General features: G+C 37.9%; 1 protein-coding gene across 1 annotated transcript in view; it reads right to left on the reverse strand.

The window, feature by feature from the left end:
* Window positions 1-2,540: 2,540 nt before the first annotated feature.
* The window catches only part of tyw1 (tRNA-yW synthesizing protein 1 homolog (S. cerevisiae)), a 61,264-nt gene continuing 36,862 nt past the window's right edge, over window positions 2,541-26,942 (reverse strand). The window contains exons 14-16 of the mRNA XM_041995166.1: window positions 24,635-24,745; window positions 13,740-13,907; window positions 2,541-3,573 (exon numbers count right to left, since the gene is read on the reverse strand). Coding sequence (XP_041851100.1) covers window positions 3,352-3,573; window positions 13,740-13,907; window positions 24,635-24,745 — 501 coding nt within the window. The 3' untranslated portion in view covers window positions 2,541-3,351. The remainder of the gene's footprint in view (window positions 3,574-13,739; window positions 13,908-24,634; window positions 24,746-26,942) is intronic.

Below are 26,942 nucleotides of genomic sequence, written 5' to 3' on the forward strand. Positions count from 1 at the left end.
AGGCGGAGGGAGGCTACCCTCTTTTCCACTGGGGTAAACCCCAATATACAGGTGATGAGTTGAGTGGCGATGAGTATGCTCACACCTGCTTGGCACCTCTCACCGGGAGCAAATCCAGAATGGAAGAGGGTCCAGCACTTCTCAAGGACAGTGGTTCCAGAGCCCAAACCGTGCATCAAGGTGAGTCCAACTATATCTAACCCCAACTTCTTAATTGTGCCCACCAGCTTAGGGCTCAGGCACCTCTCCCCAACAGAGAGGTGATGTTCCACGTCTAAAGAGCTAGCTTCTGTATGCGAGGATCAGATCACCAGGGTCCCTGCTTTTGGATGCCTCCCAGCTCACTGCACCCAACTCCTACGGCCCGTCCTCCAAGTGATGAGGCCACAGGAAGCAATTTGTCACAAACTGGGGAAATGTGGCCATTTCACATCCTTGTGTGAGACTGCTTTAGTTCTGGGTATTAAGATGTGGAAATGAAAAATTAGGGGGGAAACGAATAAAACTTACAGAAGTATGTAGGGTGTGTGTCTAAAAGTCAAAAGCTATCAAAAACATTTCCAAATTGTATCTTTTATCTTCTTTTTGTTCGTATTTCAATTTTTAGCCACAAAACATGCACATTTTTTCTTAAAAAAAAAAATAAAGAAAAAGTTCATTCTAAACATTACCTCTAGAGGATGGCTGTTTTAGGTCAATAAAAATATGTACCATTCATCACTGGATTTCTTCCCATAAATTTGTCTCATACTTTTGGGATCTGCTCACTGTACCTTCTAAAATGTTTGGAATACAAAACTGAAGTCTGTATCATGTTAAAATGGAAGAACTAAGAAGACAATGTTTTAAGCAAAGCACTTTTAATTGTCTTGTATATGAAATGTGCTATTTACCTTGCCTAATCAGACAAAGTGCATGCGTTATTGTACAGTGTTTTTTTGCTCATCTTTTTTTCTGTTCCTTCTTGTTCAAGCCTATTATTGTAAAGCTTAAACTTTCAATAGTAACTGCAATATTTACAACAATCATCCGGAATTCATTAGGTTAACATAGTGTAGAGCTTTCTGACTTCAGCTGGTGATGGGAGACTGATCACCAGAGAAGCTTTTAAATGGACGAGTTTAATACATCATAAGAGCACCAAACATCCTTATGATATAAATGAGCAGATGCCAAGCATTCATCAAGTATTCAAGTGTGGGCAGGATGACATATTTTGAAATAAATATATATGTTCCTTATTTGATTAGTTTTTTCATAATCACATAAGAGGCAGAATAGCAGGAAACAAGTTTTTCTCTGTTGGTTTCATTTAGTAAACATGCTGCATCTGTCCAAATAAAAGATATGACAGAAATTCACACTTATCTTTGCAGGTTTAAATTAGAAGACCTACAGAATTCAGTGGGGTGTATCAGTGACGGACAAGAAGCTGAGAACAGGAAACTGGTTAATAGTCTTGTGATATGGTGCAGAAACAATCACCTCAGATTCAACACAAACAAAACGAAAGAGAAGATAATGGATTTTAGGAGGAACAGGATTAAACAAAGCACTGGGAGCAGAGTTAGAGGTGGTGCACGATTACAAATACTGGGAGTTCAGCTAGACAACAAACTAGACATATTATTTCTCCTTGTATAGATTTCATGTTTTTATTATACTATTAGAAACAGTTTTAGTAGCAGCTGCTGTGATTTTGTCATGCACCAAAGTATGATGACAATAAAGTATTCTGGTTAGGATGCAGATTCTGGCAACACTGAGGCCGTCTACAGGAAAGGACAGAGCAGACTCTCCTGGTTAAGAAAGCCAAGATCCATCAGTATCTGCTCCAAGATGTTTCATATCTTCTACAAGTCTTGTAGAAGATATGAACTTTCTTGTTGTGGGAAGTTCAATCTGCTTTGCAGCTACCAGTTGAGGCAGCAGCATGAGAACCAGAGACTTAAAGAAATGGAACAAACTGATCCAGAAGTAATGGAGACTGGTCTAAAGCTCCTGGAGCTGATTGCTGGAGAACAATGCTGCAGAAGCTGCTGCACATGATGGACAATTCTTTACATCCTCTACACAACACAGTGTGTTTGGTCAGAGACTTCTTCAGATCTGCTGTAAAACAGAAATATGTGGGAGGTCATCTTTGCTAGCAGGCATTGCCCTGGACTAAAAAAAGGACTAATTTAGTTTTTCTTGACAACTAAAGATTTATGATTAAAAAACATAACTGCAACATTAGAATTTTCATTGAAAAGAAATGATCTATTTTTAATATTTAATTTATTTTATTAAAAGAAAATAGTAATAAATTAAATCAAAAGTATGTAGCAGAAAATACTGTATTTATTTCACATCTTTCTCCACGAGTTTAGTTAGTACCTCTCTACTGGTCTCCAAGTGCACTCTAGAAAGTTGTTTCCTCAATTTTATTGCTTTAAAATGCCTTTTCCTTTATTATTGATACAAAAAGGACAAAATACTTTTCTGAAAATGTCAGAAAGTAGGTTCTGAATGAAATCCAGCTGGGACAAATGAAACTATTGAAATAAATTTATTACAGTGAAACATGCACAGCCTATCTCCAACAGAGTCCTTGCAACTAGACCTTTGAAAACAAATGAAAATGCACTTAAACATTTACAATTACTAAATTTACAATTTCTAAAATTATAAAGGTGTTAAGATTTACATCAAGACAATCAGCACTGCTTGTTTCAGTGACAAACCCATTCAGTTGATCCTTGTCCTTCCTGTTGGACTGATATTCAAACATCAATAAACTGACCAGTTAAACCAAATAAAACTGACATTAATAAGAAACAATTAAACTCATGAGAGCATCACAAAGAGAAGCACAGCCTTGATTCTAATTAGAAACAACCACTGGCCAAACAGGAGGAAGCACAAAGGAGCCTGGGAAAAATGTGCTGCTCCCACCGATGACAGGAGAAATAAAGGTGCCTTTTCTCACACTCTTATCATATCCGTTGCTGTGCAGTTGTAACATGGATTTAAAAAATGTGCAGATAATTATCTGCTGCCAGATAATCATGGAGATCAAATACATTATGACCCATTTAAATTGTGGAAGGCATCAAATATCTATTTTACATGCAAAGCAAAAAAAGCACTTTATGTGAGGGGAATGTCTACAAAATAGTTTTAGGATAATCAACAATGAAAATATTGGAAATATGAAAAGGCGGAGAAAGAGTCCACATGAGGATGAGAGAAGCTGTGGATACCAAGAAGGGAATTTTCATAACTACAAGAAAAAATACATTCTTTAGCATTTTCTTCAACTTCTATTCACCCGAACCCTTTGTCCATTTTTGTTTGTGATTTCCAGTATCAGCATCCAGAGATATCTTTGGTTTTGTTGCGTCGCTGGAAGCGAGTGTCAGCAGGGTCAAAGCCTTGCTCGTGTGCTCCGAACAGAGCCCAACTGGGTGTCTTGGCAACATAGTCCAAGGCTGAGAAGCTCTGCTGTCCCCCACTCTCCTCATGAGCCTGGACCAGCTCCTGAAAACGCTCATAGTTGATCCACGTCCACCACTCACCGTCCACCTTGAACTGGAAACAAATAAAAAGACAGAATAGGTGATCGATGAGGATAAGTAAATAAATAAAAACTATTACAACTCATCCTCATTTAACCAAAAAAACTTTGAATACAAACAGAACCACGGTAAACATATGATGCTGAGAATTCACATCAAAGTCATAGTTTTCTTTCAGTGAGTCACATAAGGCAAGGCAAGTTTATTTGTGTAGCACATTTCATGTACAGGACAATTCAAAGTGCTTTACATAAAACAAAGACATTACAGATATTTAGAAATAGTAAAAGGTATCAACACATAATCACAATAAAATAATAAATTACATTAAAATGATTAAAAGCAAGATAAGTTAAAAAAGTTACCGTGCAGATTTCATGCATAGCCGCATGAGAAAAGAAATGTTTTTAACCTGGATTTAAAAATGTCTACATTTGGTGAAAGTTTAATCTCCACTGGCAGTTTGTTCCACTTGTTTGCAGCATAGCAGCTAAATGCTGCTTCTCCATGTTTAGTCTGGAATCTGGTCTGGACTAGTTGACCAGAGTCTTTGGATCTAAGAGCTCTGCTAGGTTTATATTCTCTGAACATATCACAGATGTATTCTGGGCCTAAACCATTCTGGGATTTGTAAACAAGCAGAAGGGTTTTAAATTATATTCTGTGACTGACAAGAAGCCAGTGTAAAGATTTTAAAACTGGTGTGATGTGTTCAGATCTCTTAGTCCTGGTTAAAACTCTAGCAGCAGCGTTCTGGATGAGCTGCAGATGTTTAATGCTCTTTTTAGGAAGTCCTGTTAAAAGACCATTACAGTAATCCAGCCTACTGGAGATGAATGCATGGATGAGTTTCTCTTGGTCTTTCTGGGAAACTAAACTTTTAATTCTGTTGATGTTTCTGAGCTGTTAAAAAGCTTCTTAGTGAAGCTTTGATGTGGTTGCTGAAAGTCAGGTCTGAGTCTATCAACACTCCAAGGTTACGAACTTGGTTGGTGATTTTAAGAGCCCGAGTCTCCAGGTGTTTACCAATGCTGACCCTCTTCTCTTTGCTACCAAACAGAATAATCTCAGTTTTGTCTTCATTTAATTGTAGGAAATTCTAAAAAGCCAAAAAAGTATCATGTGGATGGGTAAAACGTACCATATATAAGCATATACCATATATGCCGTATAATTTCCTGCCGGTTTGTGCAGGTCCTTATGGAGGACACTTTGTTTGTTTTGTGTATTTGTTCACCTGAAAAAGGACACTTTCAGTTGAGTATTTGTAAATAGTTTTATTTTTGTAACTAAAAAGTTGATTATTTTACTTCTATTTCCGGCTCGTTTGTGTTACAAAACCCTTTCCTCCCCTAGGCTAGAAGGGGTTTGTAACAGATGTATTGAACTTAGAGTAAGAATCATTTTTAGCTCTCCTGGCTTCACAGTGTTCACAGAGGCTGCAGCAGGACCACAACTGAGAATAAAATGTGGCAGAGAACATTTAGTATGTTTTTTACACATTTATTTGGCTCAGGCGCTGTGAAAAGCAATAGTAGAAAATGATGGATTCTGAAAGTTCGGTCAGTGAATGACTTCTTTAATAAGTGCAAAATCAGTCAAAAGCCAAACTCTGCTCTTTGTTCTATCTGTTGATTTGGATGGATGCAGCTCAGAAATGTTACAACCCCGGGCCGATGTTTACCATCATTAACTTTACTATGTTCTCTTTAATATGTAAAAACCAGTGTTTCTACAACTGGTCTGACTGGTTCAGGGCCCAGTCATTACAAAGGCACTTTTAGCTCTCCTCGACCGTTCTGCCTGCCTCCAACAACAACTGATTGGTCGATGTCCAGCCCTCCCAGCAAATCACAACATCTCCCGTTTAAAAGGGCTGTCAGCCTGGTGGCTGTGAACTGGTGTGTGCAGCTCGGCTGGTTATGCTTAAACTCTTAAGCAACAACTTCTTGTTTGGTACTTGTTTGCTGAGATTAAATGCTACTGAGCTTGTCTTTAAAATCCCTCAGCAGAGTTTCACTTTTGTTGTGACGTTTTATTAGAAAACAGTTTTCTTTTTATTAGCTCAAAGTTAGAGCCCCTTAATGTTTTGATACTTTAGTTAGTTAGTTGCCATTTGTTTTCTTTGTGCTTTGCCCAGTGCAGGCAATAAATCTATGAGAACTCCTCTTATACATCTTGGCATTTTTATGCATTTATTTTATTTTTTTATGTTACTACACACAGACCCCAGCAGAGCGGGGTTGCAACACTTGAACCGTGTTAAAAGTAAAAAGTAAATACTACTAGTTTCCAACAAGACAGTCATCGAGCATGTTAACATGACACTAGGAAAAAAAAAAGAATAGACCAAAACTAAATTGTATAAATTCAAAGCTCTCCGAACTGGACTAATGCACCCAGATAACGAAGTTGGGATGGAATAATTCCTTCTCGTTTGACTCGGATGGGCTGAGTTATCCTGCATGTGCTCCAAGTTCAACCTTTTTGCATCTTTTATAAAACCAGTAAAACATAATTGTAAATTAATTCACCTAAATTCCAGACAAAGCTGCACTCCTCCACATATTTTTGTTTATTTTGTCACACAAAACAAGTTAAATGAATCAGAAATTGTGCTGAAATGATGCCCATTAAGATTACATATTAAATATGAAATATGTTTGGATGGAAAAAGCAAATAGAAAGAAAAACCCTTCAGGAAAGTAACTCAAAACAGAGGTGTTCTGGATGTTGAACTTCACATTGAAGAATCTACCATAGTAAAACTCACAATAAACAAACAGCTTATTGCTTGAGTAGCTATTAATTTAGTCTTTTATGTGGTCCACCTTCTCCTTTTTCCTTTTATCTTCTATTTTATTAATCACTGCCTCTCATTTCAACAAATCCACCATCCATCTTACTATAAAGAGAGAAATTTAAAGAGATAAATGGACTGAGGAGCGTGCAGCCTAAAGAGTGTGTTTAATGAGAGAGGGTGAGCAGCTTGGTGTCTGATGGTGAGGAAAAAGACATTAACCTGCCTGAGTCTGGTTGACCCAGCTTTCCCAGCATGCAGAAGTGTTAATACAGGATTATGATTCCTCTGTTATCAGGGAAGCTGGGAAGAGCTGAGAGGAATCAGACAGAAGGGACGGCAGCAAATGTGTTAAATAAAATATTCACCAGGAGTTTAGTGCTGTTCATGGCACTGAGTTCATACTTCCCAGTCCAACCACTGACAGTTGTGTCTGAGTCATGAGTGGGATCAACGCTGCTGTCAAGCTGCATGCTACAACAAATTTATTTCATGCAGCACATCACTTTAAAAATCTAAAACAGATCAGTTAGCTGTTAAAAGCAGGTGTGCTAGTTTAAAATACCATAAAATGTAGGTGTTTGTGTCTGGGGGGAGGATAGGGAAGACTGATCACCTTTATCACAGAAATCAAGGTGCAGGAAATGTGTTTATCTTGAAACAGAGGAACAACTTGGCCAGGTTTGATCTGTAGTGCCCAAAGTAGACCTTGGTGACTTAAACTTAGTCCTGGGTACAGTTTGAACCCTTTTATAAAATATAAATGGAGGTAAAATGCTGCAATGTTGTCACTGGGGACAACTGTTGTGCTTTAATTTCTCAGTATTTGACATTTAAAAGTGCCTTTTGGTTCATGGCTGCTTTGGCCGAACCCAAATACATTGACCTTTGTTTCTTTACCATTTACAGACTTGCAACAAAATGCTTCCGCAGCTAGAAAACAGAAGTTACTATTCAAAAGACTGAAAAACAAAACCAAACCAGCACATTGTGTTTTGTTGTCTCTCCATTTTCTTTTTTAGAAACAGCAATTAAAAACAATTCTAAATGTATTCATGAAGGACTAACACTTATTTGCACAAATAAAGACCTTCCTGCAGAAGATGACTCACTGGGGGAGCAACAACATGAGGAGTTTGAGAGGAGATACTTTGTGTTTGCCTTGGCCATTACAGGAAAACTGTCTGCTGCATTGCTAATGAGGCTTGAGAAGGGGAAGGAAAAAAACCTTTAAAGTAGCACCTATTGGGAGTTAATGTTTCTGGTAATGAGAAAGGATGATATTTATTCAGCCAGCATCTTGGAAACCATTTTGAGTCTGAGTAACAAAGCAAAGCTGAGCTGTCTGGGAAAAGGACAAGATGGCCGGTCTTTGTCTTTGTAGAGGTTCATGGCAAAGATTTAGGATGGCTTTTTCACCCAGTTTCAAAAGATAAGTCTAAACGTACAACTCAGTTTCCAGTGTTTAAACATCAGTGTGTGTGTACGAATACTAGAAAAATATGAATAATAGTATCAGAACCAACAGAGACTTTTACCACATTCAAATCAATCAATGTTTTTTTCTTTCTGCTGAACAACAGTGGAAATGGTCTGTTATTGCTAAATAAACACTGTGTGCACGTTCAGTTATCAGTATAATGTACCCAGAATGGACTAAAAGAACACTTCTGCTGGATCCTTGAGGATATTTTTGTTCCTAACAGTAATGATGAATTTTAATAAATGTACAGCAACGGCACACATTTTTTTTTTAGAAGATCTGGAAGAATTGTGTCTTCACTGCTGATTTCACTGCACCATTATCTTAGAAAAGTGAAAGAAAAAAGACAGGGGGATGGGAAGGAAAGAAGAACGAGGAGAGATGAAAGGGGAAGAGACTGCCAGAGAGGGTAGAATAACGAATGAGAGAGAAATGGCTACCAGTGGCTGAAAGGGATCTGATGATGATGATGCACCAACGCAGCCACATGCTAGAGACACACGTGCATACCCATACTCACACTGCATGCACAGCTGCACACGCAAAAACAGGCTGTGATGTATAGTGAACTCTGCTGTTACATAAGTTACAACAACTTATTGTGCCTCGCTGTTCCGGTTAGCAAATGTGTTCATGAGACAGCAAACAACTTTAACTTGTCACACACAAACTCTACTTTCTCTTCACCTTTAGTTCAAAGATGTGGCCAGGTCGAGTCAAAAAAGATTAATTGGGAATCATGACTCAAGTGAGACCTCTGTTGACAGAGCAGAAGTTTCTACATGTACTTAAAAAACACCCCAAATCCCGGTATAATGTGCAACGCTCAACCACCCTTCTGAACTGACAAACTATGTCATCTTGAGCAGGTGCACACTGAATGTTCTGGGCAACATTTAGAAGTCAGCTTTATGGTCTGTCATGTCCACACGGAGGCAAGTTTAGGTGTATCCACTATAGTTTTTAATCATTTGGACATTTTATCTTCATGGAGCCAGAGTTTTGGGAATTTTTGTAATTTTTTAAACTGGGGGGAAAAAAAAAAAAAAAAAAAAAATCTGAAAACACCACAGTTTGATTTTTGTGTTTACAACCCATGCACATTATTCCTGAACCATTTCTCCCTTAAAGTAGCACCGTGTAGATTTCTGACCTTAAAAATACACATTTAGGACATGTTTTGATTGCACAATGAGATTTATGTACACTTCTGGAGCCGTCACTGCCCAGCAGAGTCCCAACGCAGAGAAACTGCACAGCTTTTTCCTCTGGGACATCACATTACAGCTGAGCTTCACTTTGCATACTGCGTCACACGCTAGCAAATGGATGTCAACACATTGGCCATTTTGAACGTGCTCCCTGGTTGATTCATTAAAGAAAAGCAAGATGACATTATTGGAGTAAGTTACAGTGTTGCTTTCATGCTGTACAAGAGTAATGAAGACATGCCATGAAGGACCTTTAAACTCCAGTTTAAACTCCATGGATAGCTGCTTAAAGGACATTAAACACAGGCTCTCTCAAAACGTCCTCCACCTAAATGATGACAAAACCAAATGGATTTTGTTTGATGCCTACAATAAGCCAGATACTGCTGTTCCCAGTCTAGGTCTTTCAGCCCCCCACTTCAATCAGGTGGTTAAAAATCTGGGGTAAAACTGGTCTGTCACTTGAAATTGAACAATCAGGTTGATGCTGTTGTGAAAAGTTTCTTTCAGCTTCGTCTGTTGTCCAAAGTAAAGCCTTTCCTCAGTCGCAATGATCTGGAGAAGGCCATCCATGCCTTTGTGAGCTCCAGACTTGACTACTGCAATGCTTTATATGTTGGTAGCAATCAATCTTAAATCTCCCATTTACAGCTTGTACAAAATTCTGCCGCTGGTCTCCTAACCAGCACTCAGGAGCATGAACATATCACTCATATCCTGTTAGCTCTGTACTGGCCCCCGGCTCAGTTCAGGATACAGTATAAGTAGTTGCTGTTTGCCCCCCCCCCCCCCCCCCCCCCCCCCCCCCTTAATTATCATAATTGTTGTAAAACTACCAGCTCAGCAGAGATTTATGGTCAAAATCTGGTAGAGGTGCTTGGTCCATGTGCAAGAAATTTGGGGGGATTGGTCCTTTTCAGTGTGAGGTCCAACATTTTGGAATACTTTTCTCCACGAGCTAGCAAATCTATGGTGAGGTTAGCTGTTAACACTCACAAGAAGGCAGCTGGAGGGTAAGGTTAGGTGAGCAAGAGGCGAAAGCCAATGAGATGTAGCCAATGGGTTCGGGGGAAGCAGAAAAGGAAAATAAGGGAACATAAAACAACCATAACCAAGCGTGTGGTAAAGAAACTATGGTAAACTCAGGAAACTAAGCAGAATTTAGTTAAACGTGGGCATGAACACATACTGTTCCTTGACATTTCCTGTACCCATTATCATGACAGACTCAAGAGAGAGAAGCTGTGGAGAGAAAGTGCCAGTTTTCCCTCAACAACCATGCGAACAAAACAGATGAAATCACAAGCCTCTTGTATCAAATTGTTAAATGTCAAGTAGGCAACTTGTCTGCAAAACAGCTGGAGCTGCTTGATAAAGTCAACTTGGGGTTCAGTGCGTGAAAAAATATTTTAGTGTATGACCCCATGTTGGAGAACACTGATGCAGTGTGAACCCACCAGGACTGGAACACAGAATAAAATCTTTCATTGTGAACTTGACTTAAATTAACGTATTCCAGAGAAGTAAAGAACCTGAGTCTGTGAAAACATTGTCAACATACCAAGTGGCATCACCTGAGCATGTTGATCAGTGCAACAAGACAGAACTACACTAGAAAACAAGTTCTTTTCCCTTCAGCATTCAGCTTTTCCCTGCAGACTGGGACAATGCCAAAGCAATTACTGATGCTGCAGGGGTGTTTGTCGATTTGAATATGTAACTACATTCTGCCCCTCGTGTGCTTTCATACCCTGACTGAGGAGGTAAAATGAAGTTCACATAATCCAGTACAGAATAATAACAAAGTCTGAGTAATACTTTGCATTAAAGTAACAAAAACAGTAAAACATATGGAAATAAAGAGTCAGGTAATTTATTCCTTTAGTTTAAAATGAAGACATGATAGGATATGTAAAACTGCAAAGAGACAGTGGCAGAATTTTCTTTATATCAACATCCTCCTTGGCAGGAAGCCAGTCTGTATTTTATTCAGATTTTTTAAGCTTAAATTTATTTATGTACACAACAGAAGACAAAGATGCAAAGATCTGTATTAGGTGCAGCAGATCCACAGACATTGGAGTACGCAGTGGATGGGTTGTAACTCAAGCTGCAGTAAGAGAAAATCTAAAGCTTCCATCCTTCCAGAAACCTGGCTCCATCACAGCTTGATGGGCGGACTGTGTTCTGGGCTGATAGAGCGCAGGACTCCAGATTACGAGATGTAAAAATACACAACATGTAGCAAACACCATCCATCATCCCCAGCTACAACTGAGCACCAAGCATCACTGGTGTTTCACATCAGCAATGTCTCCCTGACTACTTGTTCAAATGCATGAACATATGCAGAAAAACACATATAAAGGCAGTAGGGGAAGGAAAAAAAGAAGCTTAATTGGAAGAAAAGTATGTGCTACAAATCTCCCTCTAAAGACATAAATAAATAAAGCAAAAAGTGCAGTTATTTTTTGTCATGGTGACACAGACAGAGCTCTTATTCAACAGACTTCAGAGCAATCAGCACTACAACCACAATCTGATGACAGAGCGAGACAGCAGGGAGCAGAAAGGGGGCAAGCAAATGTGTTTGAGGGTGCATACTAGGCCATTCTGACAGCTGAAAGCGAGGAGGTGCATATGAACTGAGGTGTGCACAAATGGCTACTGTTATATTTCTGATGCAAAGCTGAAGGTAGAAATTAATTTGGTGAAATATTGAGCTCATGTTTAAGAAAAGAATAAATTAAGAGATACAGCAGTTTGAAACCTTGTTTTTTGTCCTATTTCCTATCCTGTGTGATCACTAAAACTATTCTAAACAGCATTGATACCATTTACTGTCTTGTATAGCAGCTTAACTGTACAAATCAAAACTGCAGTTCCAAATTACACAACAAATACCTTAAAGAATATGTTTGTTTGGCCCTTTTTTTTTAAATTAGCATTAGCAATGATAACAGTGGCAGCCAACAAATGATGCTGCTACTATAAATTAAAAAACAGACTTATCACAATAATCAAGCACTTTCAAGGATGTATTAAAATAATGAATGTTGTTACCTTTTAAATGTAGTTTAGTTCATTCTGTTGATTATGGATCTTTAAATCACCTTTAAATAATTTGTATTTCTATGTTTTAGGGCAAAAAGGGGACAGTAATTTGTTTTCCTACTTACAACAAGCAGATGGGTGATCAAAGAAAAGTTCTGATCCCTTCAGTAAGGCTATCTTGTGGCATGGTTTATAACCATCTGTCCTCTTACAGGTAATTCATACTTTCCGCATCAGCCCCTGCCTGCGTGATGTTATTTTCATCGTCTGTACAAGTCTGCGAGGGTCTACTGAGCCCTTCTGCAGCTGACAGCACACCACCCAAAAATCTGGAACCATGCAGACTGAGCATGCCAACTGTGCATGCTCCAAGATCAATGTCACGTACAGAACAAAAAACAGAACATGGATGCTTGTTCAGAAGAGAGATTTTGCAGGTGAATCTGGATCATCAACATCTTTACAATGAACTGCAGACTAACCTCATACCCATGCATGAAAAGCTTCAGTGTACCTGACCTGAAAAGTAGTATGAATACATTTGTTTGCATGTCTGCAGAGTGGTGTGGAAACGATGCAGCAATCATGAGAAAATAAATCAGAGGAAACAGGAAATGAGATTAGGCACTTGAATAAAGTGTGATAATTCATAAAGCCCAGTAAAGAGTTCATGTGCATGTGCTGGTGAGATGGGGAGGTGTGGGTGCCTAACTGGCTTGCTTGAATTTCTACTTTTTCGGATGTAACCCAGACGGCAATTAATCATCATTAATTATTGACAGACAGTTGCCTTAGCAGAGCACTGACTGATATTTTACTGGGCAGTGTGCTTCAGCCAGAGTAAAACCACTCTTACTGCTGCACTTTGCCAAAAAAAAAGGGCTGACATGAGGTTATATTAAATTAATGATCAAACAAGACAACTAACAATTTAAAAACTTAAGAACCTGCAGTGAACTTCTAAGCTGTCTGGAGAGATCATTTCAAAGAGAAACGTGTCTAAAATAATTAACGACTGAACTGAAGAGTGTGCCAGCAGTATAATATTCAGTTAACCTTGTCAAGAATTTCAAATTTTAAAAAACAAACTAAGAAAAATTTGCAAAAAAATCAATAATTTATAATGAAAGCTGAGGGTTTAACCTCTCATTTCTTCTGACAAGGAGCAACAAAAGGTTTTAATAGATAGGTTCCAATTTCCTGAAAATTCCCCAGTTTTAAGAATATTGTTGGTCTTCTTTTTTATTTGTCTGAATGAGTTTAAGTCTTTACTTAATTATACACTGCAGCTGATCTGACACTGGCTAAGGGACCAGTTGTTGTTGTCCAGGTTAGTACAAACTTTGAAGATCTACACTAAAACTACAGAGCAAATTGACCCTTTCAAGCCATGATAATTGCAACTATGAACTCTTGGGATAGTTTTAAAGACAGCTCTGTGTGCACACGCAAGTAGTTACAACAAATTTTCCACCTCTTAAGGTAAAAAGTGCAGAAATATTCAAGACCCATAGTCTGTGTCTAAACTTGTTTTCAACATGTGCAGATGTTACAATTTATGTTTAGTTGGGGTGTGATGCAAATGTTGTGTACTATTAACATAAATATGAGTTTCACAGCTGTGTTCTTACCTTAGTGTGTGCAATGAGCAAACAGTTTGAGTGCTCGTGCTCACAGGCAATCTCATACTGAGGCAACATGTCAGCCAGCTGCTGGACGAAGGCGACCACCTCCTGGTGCCAGGGAACGTTTGCCATGGTCAGACTACTGGCAGAGCTTTCACCACAGTACGTCACACCCTGGACATATATAAGCACATAGTCATAAAACAAGCACAGGAAAAGGCAGAGCTTTTTAATATAGTGACCAACAGAAACAGCAAGCACACAAGAAACTACACCTGAGTCATCTGTTGGTGTATTTAACATCAACAGAGCAGATATTTGTCTTCAAAACTTTTAACTTTTCAAAAAGATAGAAAGAATTAATTTAATATGTTTAAGAACCACATTTACAAACATAAATTATGCAAAAAAACAAACAAACAAACAAAAAACAAACAAACCCCAAAAAACAAACAAACAAACAAAAAAAAACCACAGGTTTAATTACTCATCACCATTTACTTTGGGTGTCAGCCAACGTACACTCCAGACTATGGCTACCCCATTAAAGTGTCACCTTTAATTGGCGTAGGTTTAGGGTTGTGAATTGCAAAGGTTCTAAAATGAGTTTATAGTATTACTGTAAGTGCATCATAGTAGCTCTCTAGCATCATCTCTGCTCGATAATGTGGCTCAAAAGTGCAAAACTTTAGATATTAAAAGGTAACAATCAGTGGTGTGTATAATCGAAGCATCCAAGCCTGATTTATAAAGAAACTAGATATAAAATATTATGTTTGAATTATATTTATGACTCTACAGCAAGTTCAGAAAATTCTCGAGATGCAAACATACATTTACCCTTGTCCACAATTCAAAATGGCCACATAACCATAATTTCAGAAGATAAATCACAAACTGGAAGATGTACATGTTGTATTTTGATTTGATATGTCTCTGTGTAATAGACTGGCGACCTGTCCAGGGTTTACCCCACCTCTCGCCTGCTAAATGCAGGGTTAGACTCCAGCTTCTACCTGAGCCTGAACTGGAATAAGCGGTAAAGAAAATCAATGGATAGACGGTGGTTTACGTGGCTGCTGCAACACATTTCCTTTTAAAGGATCAGTAAAGTTTCTATATTATCTTATGAACCACTAGTAGCTTAAAAAAAGTGGAATGCTCCACCAAAGTTATTTATTTATAAATAAATAAATAAAGTTTGGAACATGACTGTGCAGACTGTTTAAATAAAAACACCCTTGATCAAAATGATGAAAAAGTAAAAAGGAAAGTCTGGAGAAAAACAAGGAAACAACATCAAAAATAGCTGATGACCCCAAAGCAAAGTCCTGTTTGAATTTTATCCCTCGACACTGGCTCTGGCCACTTCATACATACTCATTTACTTGATGAAGGAATGGATGTAGAGACACGCAGGAGTATTTTACGCTCTTAGATTCAGACAAATGAAGCAAATTCAACTAATTTAGATTAAATATAATTCAGCAGAGTAATAATCCTAAACATACAGCCTTAACAACCAAAGCTTTGCATGTTAAAGAAATGAAATATCTTTGTGTGTGTGTGTGTGTGTGTGTGTAATAGCTGAAGCCTGAAAGCAAACAGGTCCAACAACAGATAATAGCTGAAGGCAGGTGGAGTAAAGGGTGGGTGATGTTTATCGACTGAGGACTTCAGACAACCAACATTACATACAAAATATGATTTTTTTTTTCTTTAATACCTCTATAATGCCAAAATGGAAATAATATATTGTTGCAGTATAAATAATCAAGTTATATCCATTAGTTATAAACAACAGTGTTTCTCGATCCTGGTACTAAGGACCTACTGCCCTTCGAGTTTTAGATGTTTTCTTCCTCCAACACACTGGATTCAGATTAATGGACCTCCTCGTGTTCATAGCAGTTCTGTTATTGAACCACTTATTTCAGCCAGGTGTGTTAATGTTGGGAATCTGAGGACCAGAACTGAGAAACACTGATAAACAGATAGTGGGTTGGGTTATGGCTGTACCATTCTTCATTATAGCAGAGACGAAGAAGCCTCTGACTGAAACTGCTGTTTAATCAGTATGAGTTTTTTTTTAAGAGTTGTGTTAATCATGTTAAGCAGGTGCGACATACTTTCTTGGCTTCCTGGTCATAACAGGAGTCCCCAACACAGAACCAGCTTTCTTTCATCATTGTTCAGTTTCTTTGAGCTCTGATGCTGCTGCCCCCAAAAGATGGCTGAAAAGCAAAGTACTCTCTCCACCACAGATCTATAGAAGATCTGCAACATCTTGCCATGAACAAGAAAAGGCTGCAAATTTCTCAATAAGTACACAGCAAAAACTTCTGGTTATTGCCATCAAAACTGGATGCTGACAAACTACAATTCTGCAGTAAGAGAAAAAACATTGGAGTAATAAAGCATCTGGCCTTGGCCACAAAAATCAATCAAAAACAGCAGGCTGAATGTCTGATCAATAGAAGCAGAGGGTCTGAGAAAAGAACATGAGCCCCCCATGACAGAGACAAACGACTGATTAGTCCGGCTGAGAGCAGAGAGGAGACGCTTGCTGCAAACTGATACCACTGGATTCAAGAATTTACTCAGCAATTAGATTAATTATGAATTACTTTAAAGCCTGAAATCAAATAGTTTTAGGAGCTAGAATCAGGTCCTTAAATGATCATATAAGCAAAGGTGCTGTGGTTAACTGTTTTTTGTATTTCCATGTGAACATGGAAAAAGAAAGTTAATTAAACTACAATTAAAATTTGTTAGTAACTTGCTTTTCTTGAATTATATACCAAAACGTCATGACGTTACAGATACACCAGATTTACAATATTTCTAAGTTGTATAGGTTTATATTGAATGGATTTCTAAATATCAGTGCTGGGTAAGCCTCACTTCTAATGAAGCCGAAAAGAGATTTTTTAAGAGCGGATTTTGATGACGATAAAGGCCATAAATCAGAAAGTTTGACAAATGGTTCATCTTATAGGATTAAAGATGTTCCCTGAAACTAATTTTTGGTAGAAATGGTTGTATAAAATGAGTTTAAAACAAGAGGGCAAACTAAATATGTATCCCTGAAAAATGTTTCCACAGATGAAAGCACTGATGTTTGCATGGCATGGAGGACTCTCAAATTCAAGGATTATTTACAACCAAACCAGTTTGGCTCAAAATTCAATCACAACAGGACAGTGGTTGGTTTGGACATGCTTTCATTTTGGCTCAAACATCATCTAAATATGCATTCTTGTAGCCCCTTACACTGACCATATCCACAACAACAAACATGCTCAACTCTTAACTACAGAAATATTTGTTTAAACTCAAATTCTGTCTAAAACCTCCTGGAAACGAACCTTTGTAGGAAGATAGATCTCCACTTATAGCTTTACACCTCCAATGCTGCAGCATGTTCCTGTGAGTCCTGTCAAGAATAATAGTTTTCTTTGAGCTTTGGAAACCTGTAAAATTAATTTAATTACCTGATAATTTAAGACTCAGGACCCACAAACGTGAATAACATAAATATTACTGAGATATTTAGTTGTATGTCTACTTCACAATAAAAGTCACAACTAGACACGACTGCAAATGTTAATGAGTCCAGAGAGAAACGTAGAATTTCTGAGCAGATTTGCTATACAATGTTCCAAAAATCAAAAGCTTATAGCAAGTTGTTTGTAGCAAACTTTACCACAGTATAATTCAATCTCACTCTGAAAGTCTGACTGTAAGGATTACATGCTCAAGGAAGATAAAAATGTACTATCTAAAAATATACAGTACATATGGAAATAACGCCAATACGATGGTTGGAGATAACTCCCCAAGTACAACAAGCGGAAATTTCTAAAAATGGAGGCATTTAGTTGATTTCTCTTGTGGCAGACTGAACAATAGCCAATCTTACAACTGATCCCTTTCTCCTATGTGCCGTCTATTCAAAGAGCACCATTTATATCTATTCTTTGCTACCCACTTGGGGACTGTGGAAAGTAACCACATAAGTCTTGTAGAGCTGCTTGCAAATCCACGGCACAAGCAAAATGAAATCAAACAGAAAGTGAAGTGTATCATTAGGGGTTGTGTTTGCAGAGACTATACGGGGGTGGCTGGGGGCAAGGCGGGGCAAGAACACTGCACAGAATTGATGACAGACCTTGGAGTTATCAGCCTTGCCTGGAGGCCCGCTGAATAAAGATCAACTATCCAGGACTCAGTATAAATCAGCAGGAATAGCCCAGGAAGAGGGGGAGAGAGCAATAAGAGAGATGAAATCTTTCAAATATATGGAAGGAATTAATGTACTGTATCCACTGAGGAAGTGTGTGGGAGAGGACATATCAAAGACTGACAGCCCTTCACCTGTTCCAATAATCTATTTCTTCCCCCTATAGTGAGAATCATAAATGTTGATCTTCAAAGCCCCACTCACTGTGGATAACAAACTTCTTTTCACTAAATTTATCTCTGCACATTTACAACCTTGCCCAGTGCTTACCACCCTCTCTTTCTGCAATCCATTTCCTCAATCAAGTGAGGGACCAGTATCAGGTAAGGGGTATTAATGCTGCTCTGAGCCAATAAATCAGTCATTGGTTAACAACTGAACAGTGGACGGTAAACTGTGCAAACCGAATGTGTTGCATAAAATGATAAACTAATAACTAATGGGTCGATAACAAAGGTCTTGCCACTGGAAATGGTGGACAAGCACATACCAATAAATCATTTTTACAGGCCAATACTTAGGTTGATAAAAATAATGCTCAACACTTGCATCTATATAAACAGATTGCTTACAACTTAAAAAGGACACACCTGAATAATGAGGCGCACACTTAGGAAATCTGGAGAGATTTCTCTTTCCTGGTTTGGCTCTGCTTATCTTTCCTTTTCTGCAAATAGGTGCACGCTTTATTGTCTTTTTTTTATGTTTATGACTTTTTTAGCTGATTTTTTACCTAAAACACCTCAATGTCTCTTTTGTTGTGATCTCAGAGTTTGTGTAATGTGACTTAAGATTTATTGCTCTGCTGGACCCAAATATCTGGAATGAATTCTTGAGGATAATTTTCTTTTGACTTAGTGGTCAACTTGTCTGTTCATAGATATTACACTATGTCTGGCACTGATGATAACACTGTTCTATATAACAATCTGAAAACAAGTAAACGTCCACATCCTTAAAACTATTAAGGTAATTCCGAGTAAACTGGGTAATGTAAAAACCTAGTTCTCCCATCAGTCAGTAGTGACGGCTAATTTAAGTTTCTTATCTGATAGAGTAACTCCCTCTATCATACTGTCACCAGTCCATTGTTGGATCCACTAATTACTGGGCTCATGATGCTGAAGTCGATAGTTTGCTCACAGCTCAGCAGCCAGACAGTTTTTATCTGTTCAGAAAGAAACAATATAGTGCTCATAGGCAGGAAGCGAGAAAGTAAGGGGGCAGAAAGATAAGAGGAGAAAGAGGAGATAATTACGTAAAAAGAGACATGAGAGAGATTAAGAGTGAGAGTTCACCCTGACTGTGACCCTGGACCTGCAGCACTGAGACTGGCTTCAATAATTGATTGTCAGGATGTGGTTAAGATTTTACAGTTATTTTTACTCTTCTGAAGGTCACACATAATGAAATACTTACAATTTATGCCAATAAAAAAATGTTGCAAACACCTTGGAATAAAAGAGGAGCTGTTCTGGAGCTGGATGATGGACAAATGATGGGCCAAAATCAAATATGACAATTAAAACCACAGTTAAACCACAAACTTTGGGTTCAAACTAATTTTCTATCTGTTTTCTTTGTAAAAAACACAAAAAAAGTAAAAGAAAAAGACTTGCCATTGTTTAATTACCTCTCTTAGTTTGATAAAGGAAAGCAGTGCATGTAAGAGTGAGGGGTTTGATTCCTTTAAACATCTCGGTTCTTGTGTGTAGTTGAACAGCCACATTTATTGAGATGATCTGAGTGCCAATCCACTGCACTCCTCCCAGCTGTCTTGTTAGTGCTGTGCTCACTCTGATAACAAAGTGACATGTTGTGGCAGATCAATACACACAGCTACCATACGAGAAAGGTCAGTACAAAGGCTGCTCTCAGCAGATAACTTGAACTAAGAAGCTCATTTATAAAGCCAGAGACTTATATGATGACATATATCAGGACCCACTGTCCTTCATGTTTTAGATATGATCCTACTCCAACACACCTGATGCAGATTAATGAAATTCCTGATCAAGTTCTTTGCAAACCTGTCAACGAGCCATTCATTTAAGTCACGTGTGTTAAAGTAGTGGCAGGGGTTCCTTAGGTCCCAGATAAAGAAACACTGACATATATGATGAACTCTCTTCTGCAGGCTGGAAAATGGCCATGGCACACACATGTCCATGTCAAGCATTGTTGATCATGAATATTTTATTTCTATCTTGATTAATTCACTCGAGACGCATAGCAACGACATCCAGCAGCACTCAATAAGATATCAATGTAAGACATTTTAATGGTAGAAAGAAAACTATCAACAGTTGTAGATCCTTTATTATTTTCTCTGCATGCGTAAATTTACTGAAGCTCATCTGAAAATATTTGATAACTTTTTTTTTTTTTTTTGCATATAGTTAATTGAAAATAGAATAAGCATCTGGTATGTTGAAGGAATTAAAAGGTGAAACTACTTCCTCTATCTGCCAAACCATTGTCTGTATGATTCAAAGTGTATTTCTGAACATTTATACTGTGGGGTTATATGGTCTAACAGCCTGTGCTGTAGTACTGCTGTAGAGGACAATAGTTTAGACAGCTCATGCAGCAGAAGTTCTGTGTCAGACTGTGTTCTTTACAAGAACAAAGTCTTCCTCTGTTTTGGTAATAAATTTTTAGGTACCACTTAGTGCTCTCAACAAGCCTTTGAGAGCCTAATGTTCTAAACCAACATGCGTCACCCGGCCTATCAAGAGAAAAAGACACCAGAGGAATAACAGAAGTTTGTTCTTGGTTGCTTTAAGACAGCACTTTGCTTGCAGGCAAGCTATGAGCAAAGAAACAAATTTTCTCACATTCAACACCTGCACATACAGATTATTGATGCCAGTTGTCCTGTGAGAAAGTTATCTGCTGTCAAACCTCATGATTTGACTTTCGAATCCCTCACTGTGACACCAGATCCTTCATTTTATCTATTAAAATATTTTCCTTCGCAGTAAATATTAACACATAATGCAATATGTCTGTTCAAGTGAATGGTTGGGATGAGAAAGTGAAAAAGATTGTGATGCCACACAATCACCACATCTGAACTGAAGAGCAAAGTCTAGCCCATTTATCAAAACAGACAATGAAAATTGTCTCAAGGTCCATTACGATGTTGTTCTTCATTTTAATTTGTCACTGATGTGCATCAGAGATTTAAAACTGATGCTGGTTGATGGTATCAGCAAAATGCATTTTCTTCTGCCCTTCCTTTCTCTCCATGGAAAAGCGTGAAATTCTTTTTTTTGAGAATAAACAAAATACTTCAAGGAAATGTTTGAAAAAGCAGTAATAAATTAGATTTAATTTATGAGAAACAGAATTCATGAAAAGAAAAAAATTCCCAGCAGCACTCATATAAATAGTGAATCATTTTATGTGACATGTTACTGCTTCAGAGTTCTGTGTGGTGAAGGTTATAATGAATTTTCATTGTTGTGATTAAGGATGTAGTTTGTGCATGGCATCACAAACTACATCCTCTGATGACACAAGTCATGTTTTTCTAGCATAGTGAGGTGGCTTTCATGCAGGTGAAGAGACTGGACGTCCCCATCTCATCTGTACCAAATAACCTGGTTGTATATGTCGCTGATATTAGGCAGGAGAAAGATGTCATCTGGGATTTGGCTTTAAGTTGGGATGTAGCAGCCAGAGCTATGTGAGACTGCTAAGAGATGGTGGTTAACTCCATGCAGTCACGTCAATACTTCCATCTGCTGCAGTTTTCAGGACTTCGGTGTCTGAGACCACATGGCCAATTGTGACAGAGCTGAAAAATCTGGTTTTTGGTCTTGTTTACCAATCAAGTAGTGAACAACCACCCTTTTATCTCGTAATTGTTTGGTAATTGTTTAATACGCTATGCCCAGATTTACATAGTATGAATATGTAGGCAGTTTTTAGCTGATACCAGTAATTCAGTAGCACACCAGCTTAATGCTTATTGCACCACAAATTCCTGTCTTTGTTTAATTTGTCGTAACTCTTGTCTTTTCCTGGTCTCCCTGACACCCAATAATAAGGCTGTGGTCTACTTAGTGCATGTACATTTACACGTTTATATTCTTCAGCATCAACACTCTTTTGTGGATCGTAAATTTCTTAAATTTCATGAGCTGCTTTGGAGTAAGTTCTGAAACTAAAACAGCTCAAAATCTTCTTGTAGTTCACAGACAGTTTTTCAAAGATTTGATTCTCGATTCATCTTTGTATGCTTTTAGACACTAAATACTCTTAAGTCTAAGATACTACAGAACTGTCTGACAGATGGTTGCTGTGTACCAGATGTAGTTAAGTGTAACAGGAACCAGGCTGCTGCTGAAAAAGACCATTCAATTCAGCAAGCTGTGCCTAGATAAATGAAGGTTAAACAAAGTAACAGCAGCAGTAGCTGAGAGCAAATGGATCCCTGTGGGGAGTGTCCAGTGGTAGAACTCTGTAAAGTAGCCCAGATATGAAATATGCACTGGATTATGAATGAGATGATGTAGGGAGGTATTCCCGTCTGGGGCTCTGTGTGGAATAAGATACTTCACGGGTTCTAACTCTGTCTGTGGGAAGCCTTTTACCTGTTAGTTTGCCTTTTTATCAGGACTTTTAGGATGATAGATGCATGAAATGAGACTCACAAGGGGATATGAGTTGTGCCTTGATGTGCGTAATCTTGTGCAAAGGCACAAAGGCTCAAAAATGACCTGTTCAAACCAACTGGGTAACACCTGCACAGTGAAATTAAAATAGAATAACATTAAATATTAACTTTGGTTGACTTCAAAGATCATGTCTCTCTCTGATCTCTACTAATCGAAGTAGGGACAACTAATTATGCTGTACTAACTGCCATAAAATGTAGGTAGTTTTCAAAAGGAGGGAAAAGGTCAACATACTAAAACTGTATTTTCTTCTTATTTTCTTATAGTTGAAGAAACAAAACCTTTTTTGAGCGATGTTCACCTGATTCTCTTATGTCACTGTATGATTCTTTGAACAAACAAGGTGAGAACTTTGTGCCAAGACAAATGAATACAAAGAAAAATAGTTCAGCCGAACATATTACTGTGTTTCAGTAAAACACTTTGCAGCTCTGATGACTGGTTTATTACCAAAGTCATTACTTCATGGAAAAAAAAGTAGCTATGTCAGTGGTGTCATGGATGTACATTTTGCAGTTTTAACATTCTGAGTCTTAAATTATTATTCAAAATATCAGGCATGCATTTTGATAAGCACGATGATAAGGAAAAATCAGCAGGACAAAATAATTAGAACCCCCTTACATCACATCCGGAAAAGGAGCTTTTAACCTTTACATTAAAGAAATTATTTTTAGATTCTGCTGAAAATGAAAGAAAAGCTTTACTAACTCAATCTTTTGCTTCTTCCTCTGTTTCTACAGGAATCACACCTTGATGTGATGCAATGAATAATGAACTCAGGCTCAGGCACATTCGTCACTATGACAACGGTAGTTCAGGCTGCCACCAGGTGCCACCTCCAACACTATTAATACCATGCACACCGAATGACCAGGATGAGGTCAATGTGGTTCACAGCCCACCCCTCATGTGAATTATCCCACTTATGTTGAAATGTAGGATTGTGCAAAAGGTTTTGGCACCTTAAATTCTTAAATTCACACAGCTATGATTAAAGAGTCATGGCGGAGTGGATATCAGTATAAAACATAGAAAAGAATGAAGCAAACAGTTTTATATCTAAGGAAAAAATTAAAAAGACAAAAACAACAACAAAGAAAAACTAAATTATCATTTGTTTAATTGAGGTGACCAGTATGAATATTAAATACCATCTACATTAATACAGCTGCAGCTTTGTCTGTTGTGATCTTGACATTAATCAAATAATAACCTCTTTTATTATCTCCATGTTCAGTGTTTACATTTTGTAAATCCATGTTTGTGTTTCCAAGTAGAATCTTGCATTATTAAGTGTAATACACAGGTATGGGAAACATTACAACAGCGGAGATGGTTTATACATGATTGCCAGCTTACAAAAGCAACTACAGTATATTTTTAGCCTCCTTGTCCCCTTTGTCCTCTAACTCCATAGTGCAGCCTGATCGCAGGTGAATAAAGTAAATACGATGCGACACAGACTGCAGCAGTAGGAAATCAAAGACCGCTTTGCTGCGTCCTTACAGACCTGGCTCCATCACAGTTTGATGCATGGGACATGTTCTGAGTTGACAGACCATGAAACTCCAGTAAGAGGAGCAGGAAAGCTTTAACATTTTATATCACAGATGCTTGCCACTCAGACGAGGTCGTGATGATAGATGGTTGTTGAGTTTGTTTTTTTTTTTTTTTTTCTTCACATTAGTATGTTAACCATGTTGTTTCCAGAGTATTCCAACAGTATATTTCTTCCTGCGGTTTACCTCCCCCCCAAAAGTGAAATTTACTAAAACTTTACTAATTTACTGTCCATGAAAACAATTCACTCTTTACTGAAACCAGCCAAGACCTGGTGCTGCTGTTTAATTGGTTCAAAAAAAGCTTATGCAGCTCATTATCCAAGCTCTTGAGTGAAAAGTAATAGAAGCACGTTCAACTAAGAAACATGTAAACGAAAAACTGGGTCTATAAGTGTTGCTTAGACCTACCTTGACCTCAATAAAGTCAGGCTGTCCCAAAGCAATGAGCTCGGCGTAGGCCTGCATCTCCTCCACATTCCAGGCCTTCACAAGCGTCAGTCTGTACACCGTCCTCTGTCTCTGGATGGACAGATCAAGAATATGAGAATGATGAATACGTAAACAAGTGAGGGCATATAAAACCCCTTCCTCCCAAAAATGTGATACAAGATCACTACAGAAATTAACAAATCCTCCCTGACAAAGATCACATGCACGTGCTGCTTCAAAACCTCTATTAGCTCAAAAACCTGCCTCCACAAACGTTTAAGTTTAACACGTTGTGTTAATTAGTGCACTGCTTTAGTAATTAGTATGAGTTGTTTTTTATACATGTTTTATGGTGATTTCCAATACAGAATTTTATGTGTCTATAATTTAGAGCTTAATCAGCACCTAAGATCACTCATTTTTAGTTTTTAATCTTGCCCTTTGCAGTTTTAAGAAGCACACTTCATTTAGTGTTCTACAAGTGTAAGTTTGCAGGACTTTCTTCATTCAGATGCTGAAGTAAAATAGTCCAAATGATACAAATGATTATTTACATAAAGACATTCATTCATTCATTTATTTTCTATAGCGCTGGAGAAGCTGGAGCCTATCCCAGCAATTAGCAGGCAGGAGGCGGGGTACATCATGGACAGGTCACCAGTTTATCATAGGGCTGCATACGTAAAGACAGAAAACTTATAAAATGCCTTAAGCCTGTTTAAACAACATCAGGTGTTGATTTTAAGTCCTTTTATGTTGTTTGCAATGCACAGCTGTTTTCTAGTTAAAATGAAAATAAATGATATAAATGTGCTAGATTTCATTTAATTTAGAAAACTCTTTAAGATTAACTGTATCTGCAGCTTTGGATGGAGCTCAAAGAAAAGAAAATCTGACCTACACCTTGTGGCAAGTTAACTTTTTCTGGATGAATAAAAGAGATGAAAAGGGCTATGTGCAGGAATGTGAATTACGCTGTCATTGCTAGCAACAGAAAGTGGAGTATTGGCAGTGTGATGAAGAGGAGAATAAGCTAAGAAAGACAAACGTAAGATGAAGGAAAAAAGAAATAGAAATAAACAACATGACAAATGGTTAATACATAGAAACAAGAGAAGGACATTGGGAGACGAAATTGCACTGAAAGGTTATCAGTAACACAAGGTCCTTTCAGCCCAGTAGGGGAGGGATAATTGGCCAGTGGCAGCAGGGAGGTGAGGTATTTCAAGCTGCCACTACTCCAAAATCTGACACATAGGCACAACTCTTTCACTTCCCAGTGCAGTGTCAGGGAGGCCAGGTGGAGGAGAGGGGGGAAGCTGTCAAACACACAGCAGAGAGGGAAAAGTGCTATGTATGTTAGCATAGATGGAGATGGAGTGCACCATGAAATGGTGAAGCAGCCAGAGAATATTGAGCCGAATGAGAAATATGGTGATCGCAAATGACACTGATTATTTTTGGAGGAACAAAGAAAAATCACATCATCATACTGAGGTGCACGAACACAACTATAGTACTTCGCATAATAGTATGGATCTGTACTCGAGTGTGCCACAGGCCAAACCACGGCTCACATTTTGTTATGGTGCTGCAGTCAGGGACAGTCCCATGGACGGATCAAAAGCAAACACTATAGTACAAAAAATAGCTCTTAAAGAGCACACATAAACATGCTGATACATAATATTTTTATGTTAAAAGTTTATTCAGAGAAAAAATGGAAACTCTTCCCATGGTAAATGTTTAAGTCTGTGTAAATTTCATAATGAAGACTTAATTTATTTGACATTGAGCCTCACTTGGAAGCAAATTTACATGAAAACAGGGTTTTTGTGAACTTTGAATGTTTACAGCACAACCATCAAGTTGTTGGCATTATGGGCTGTAAGACTCAATAACTAAATCGCACAATTAGAGATATTTAAGTTAACTGTTATAATAACAGAACGAATGTCACAGCGGTCTTTATTCACTTGTATAATAAAAATGGGTAAAACTGTCATATTTCTACACAGTTGTCTAGCATTCAATACAGATGCCAAAGCTATAGAGTCAGTGTTCTTTATATGCCATCATCTCATTGCATGCCTGCCTCCTGCTGACACATAATTATACGCCAAATACAAATTTTGTTGAGAAAGCCTAAAAGAAGAAAAAACAAACAAATGTTTATGTATTTATTTTTAATTTATAGCCGTTACTCTTTAAAAGAAGCATAAGAAACATTAAGCTAAATAAGTCTTAGTAGGCTTAAAGTATAATAGTGACAAAATACTAAACAGAC

The sequence above is a fragment of the Melanotaenia boesemani genome, chromosome 9 (genome assembly GCF_017639745.1).
Source record: "Melanotaenia boesemani isolate fMelBoe1 chromosome 9, fMelBoe1.pri, whole genome shotgun sequence".
In the NCBI taxonomy this organism is placed as follows: domain Eukaryota; kingdom Metazoa; phylum Chordata; class Actinopteri; order Atheriniformes; family Melanotaeniidae; genus Melanotaenia; species Melanotaenia boesemani.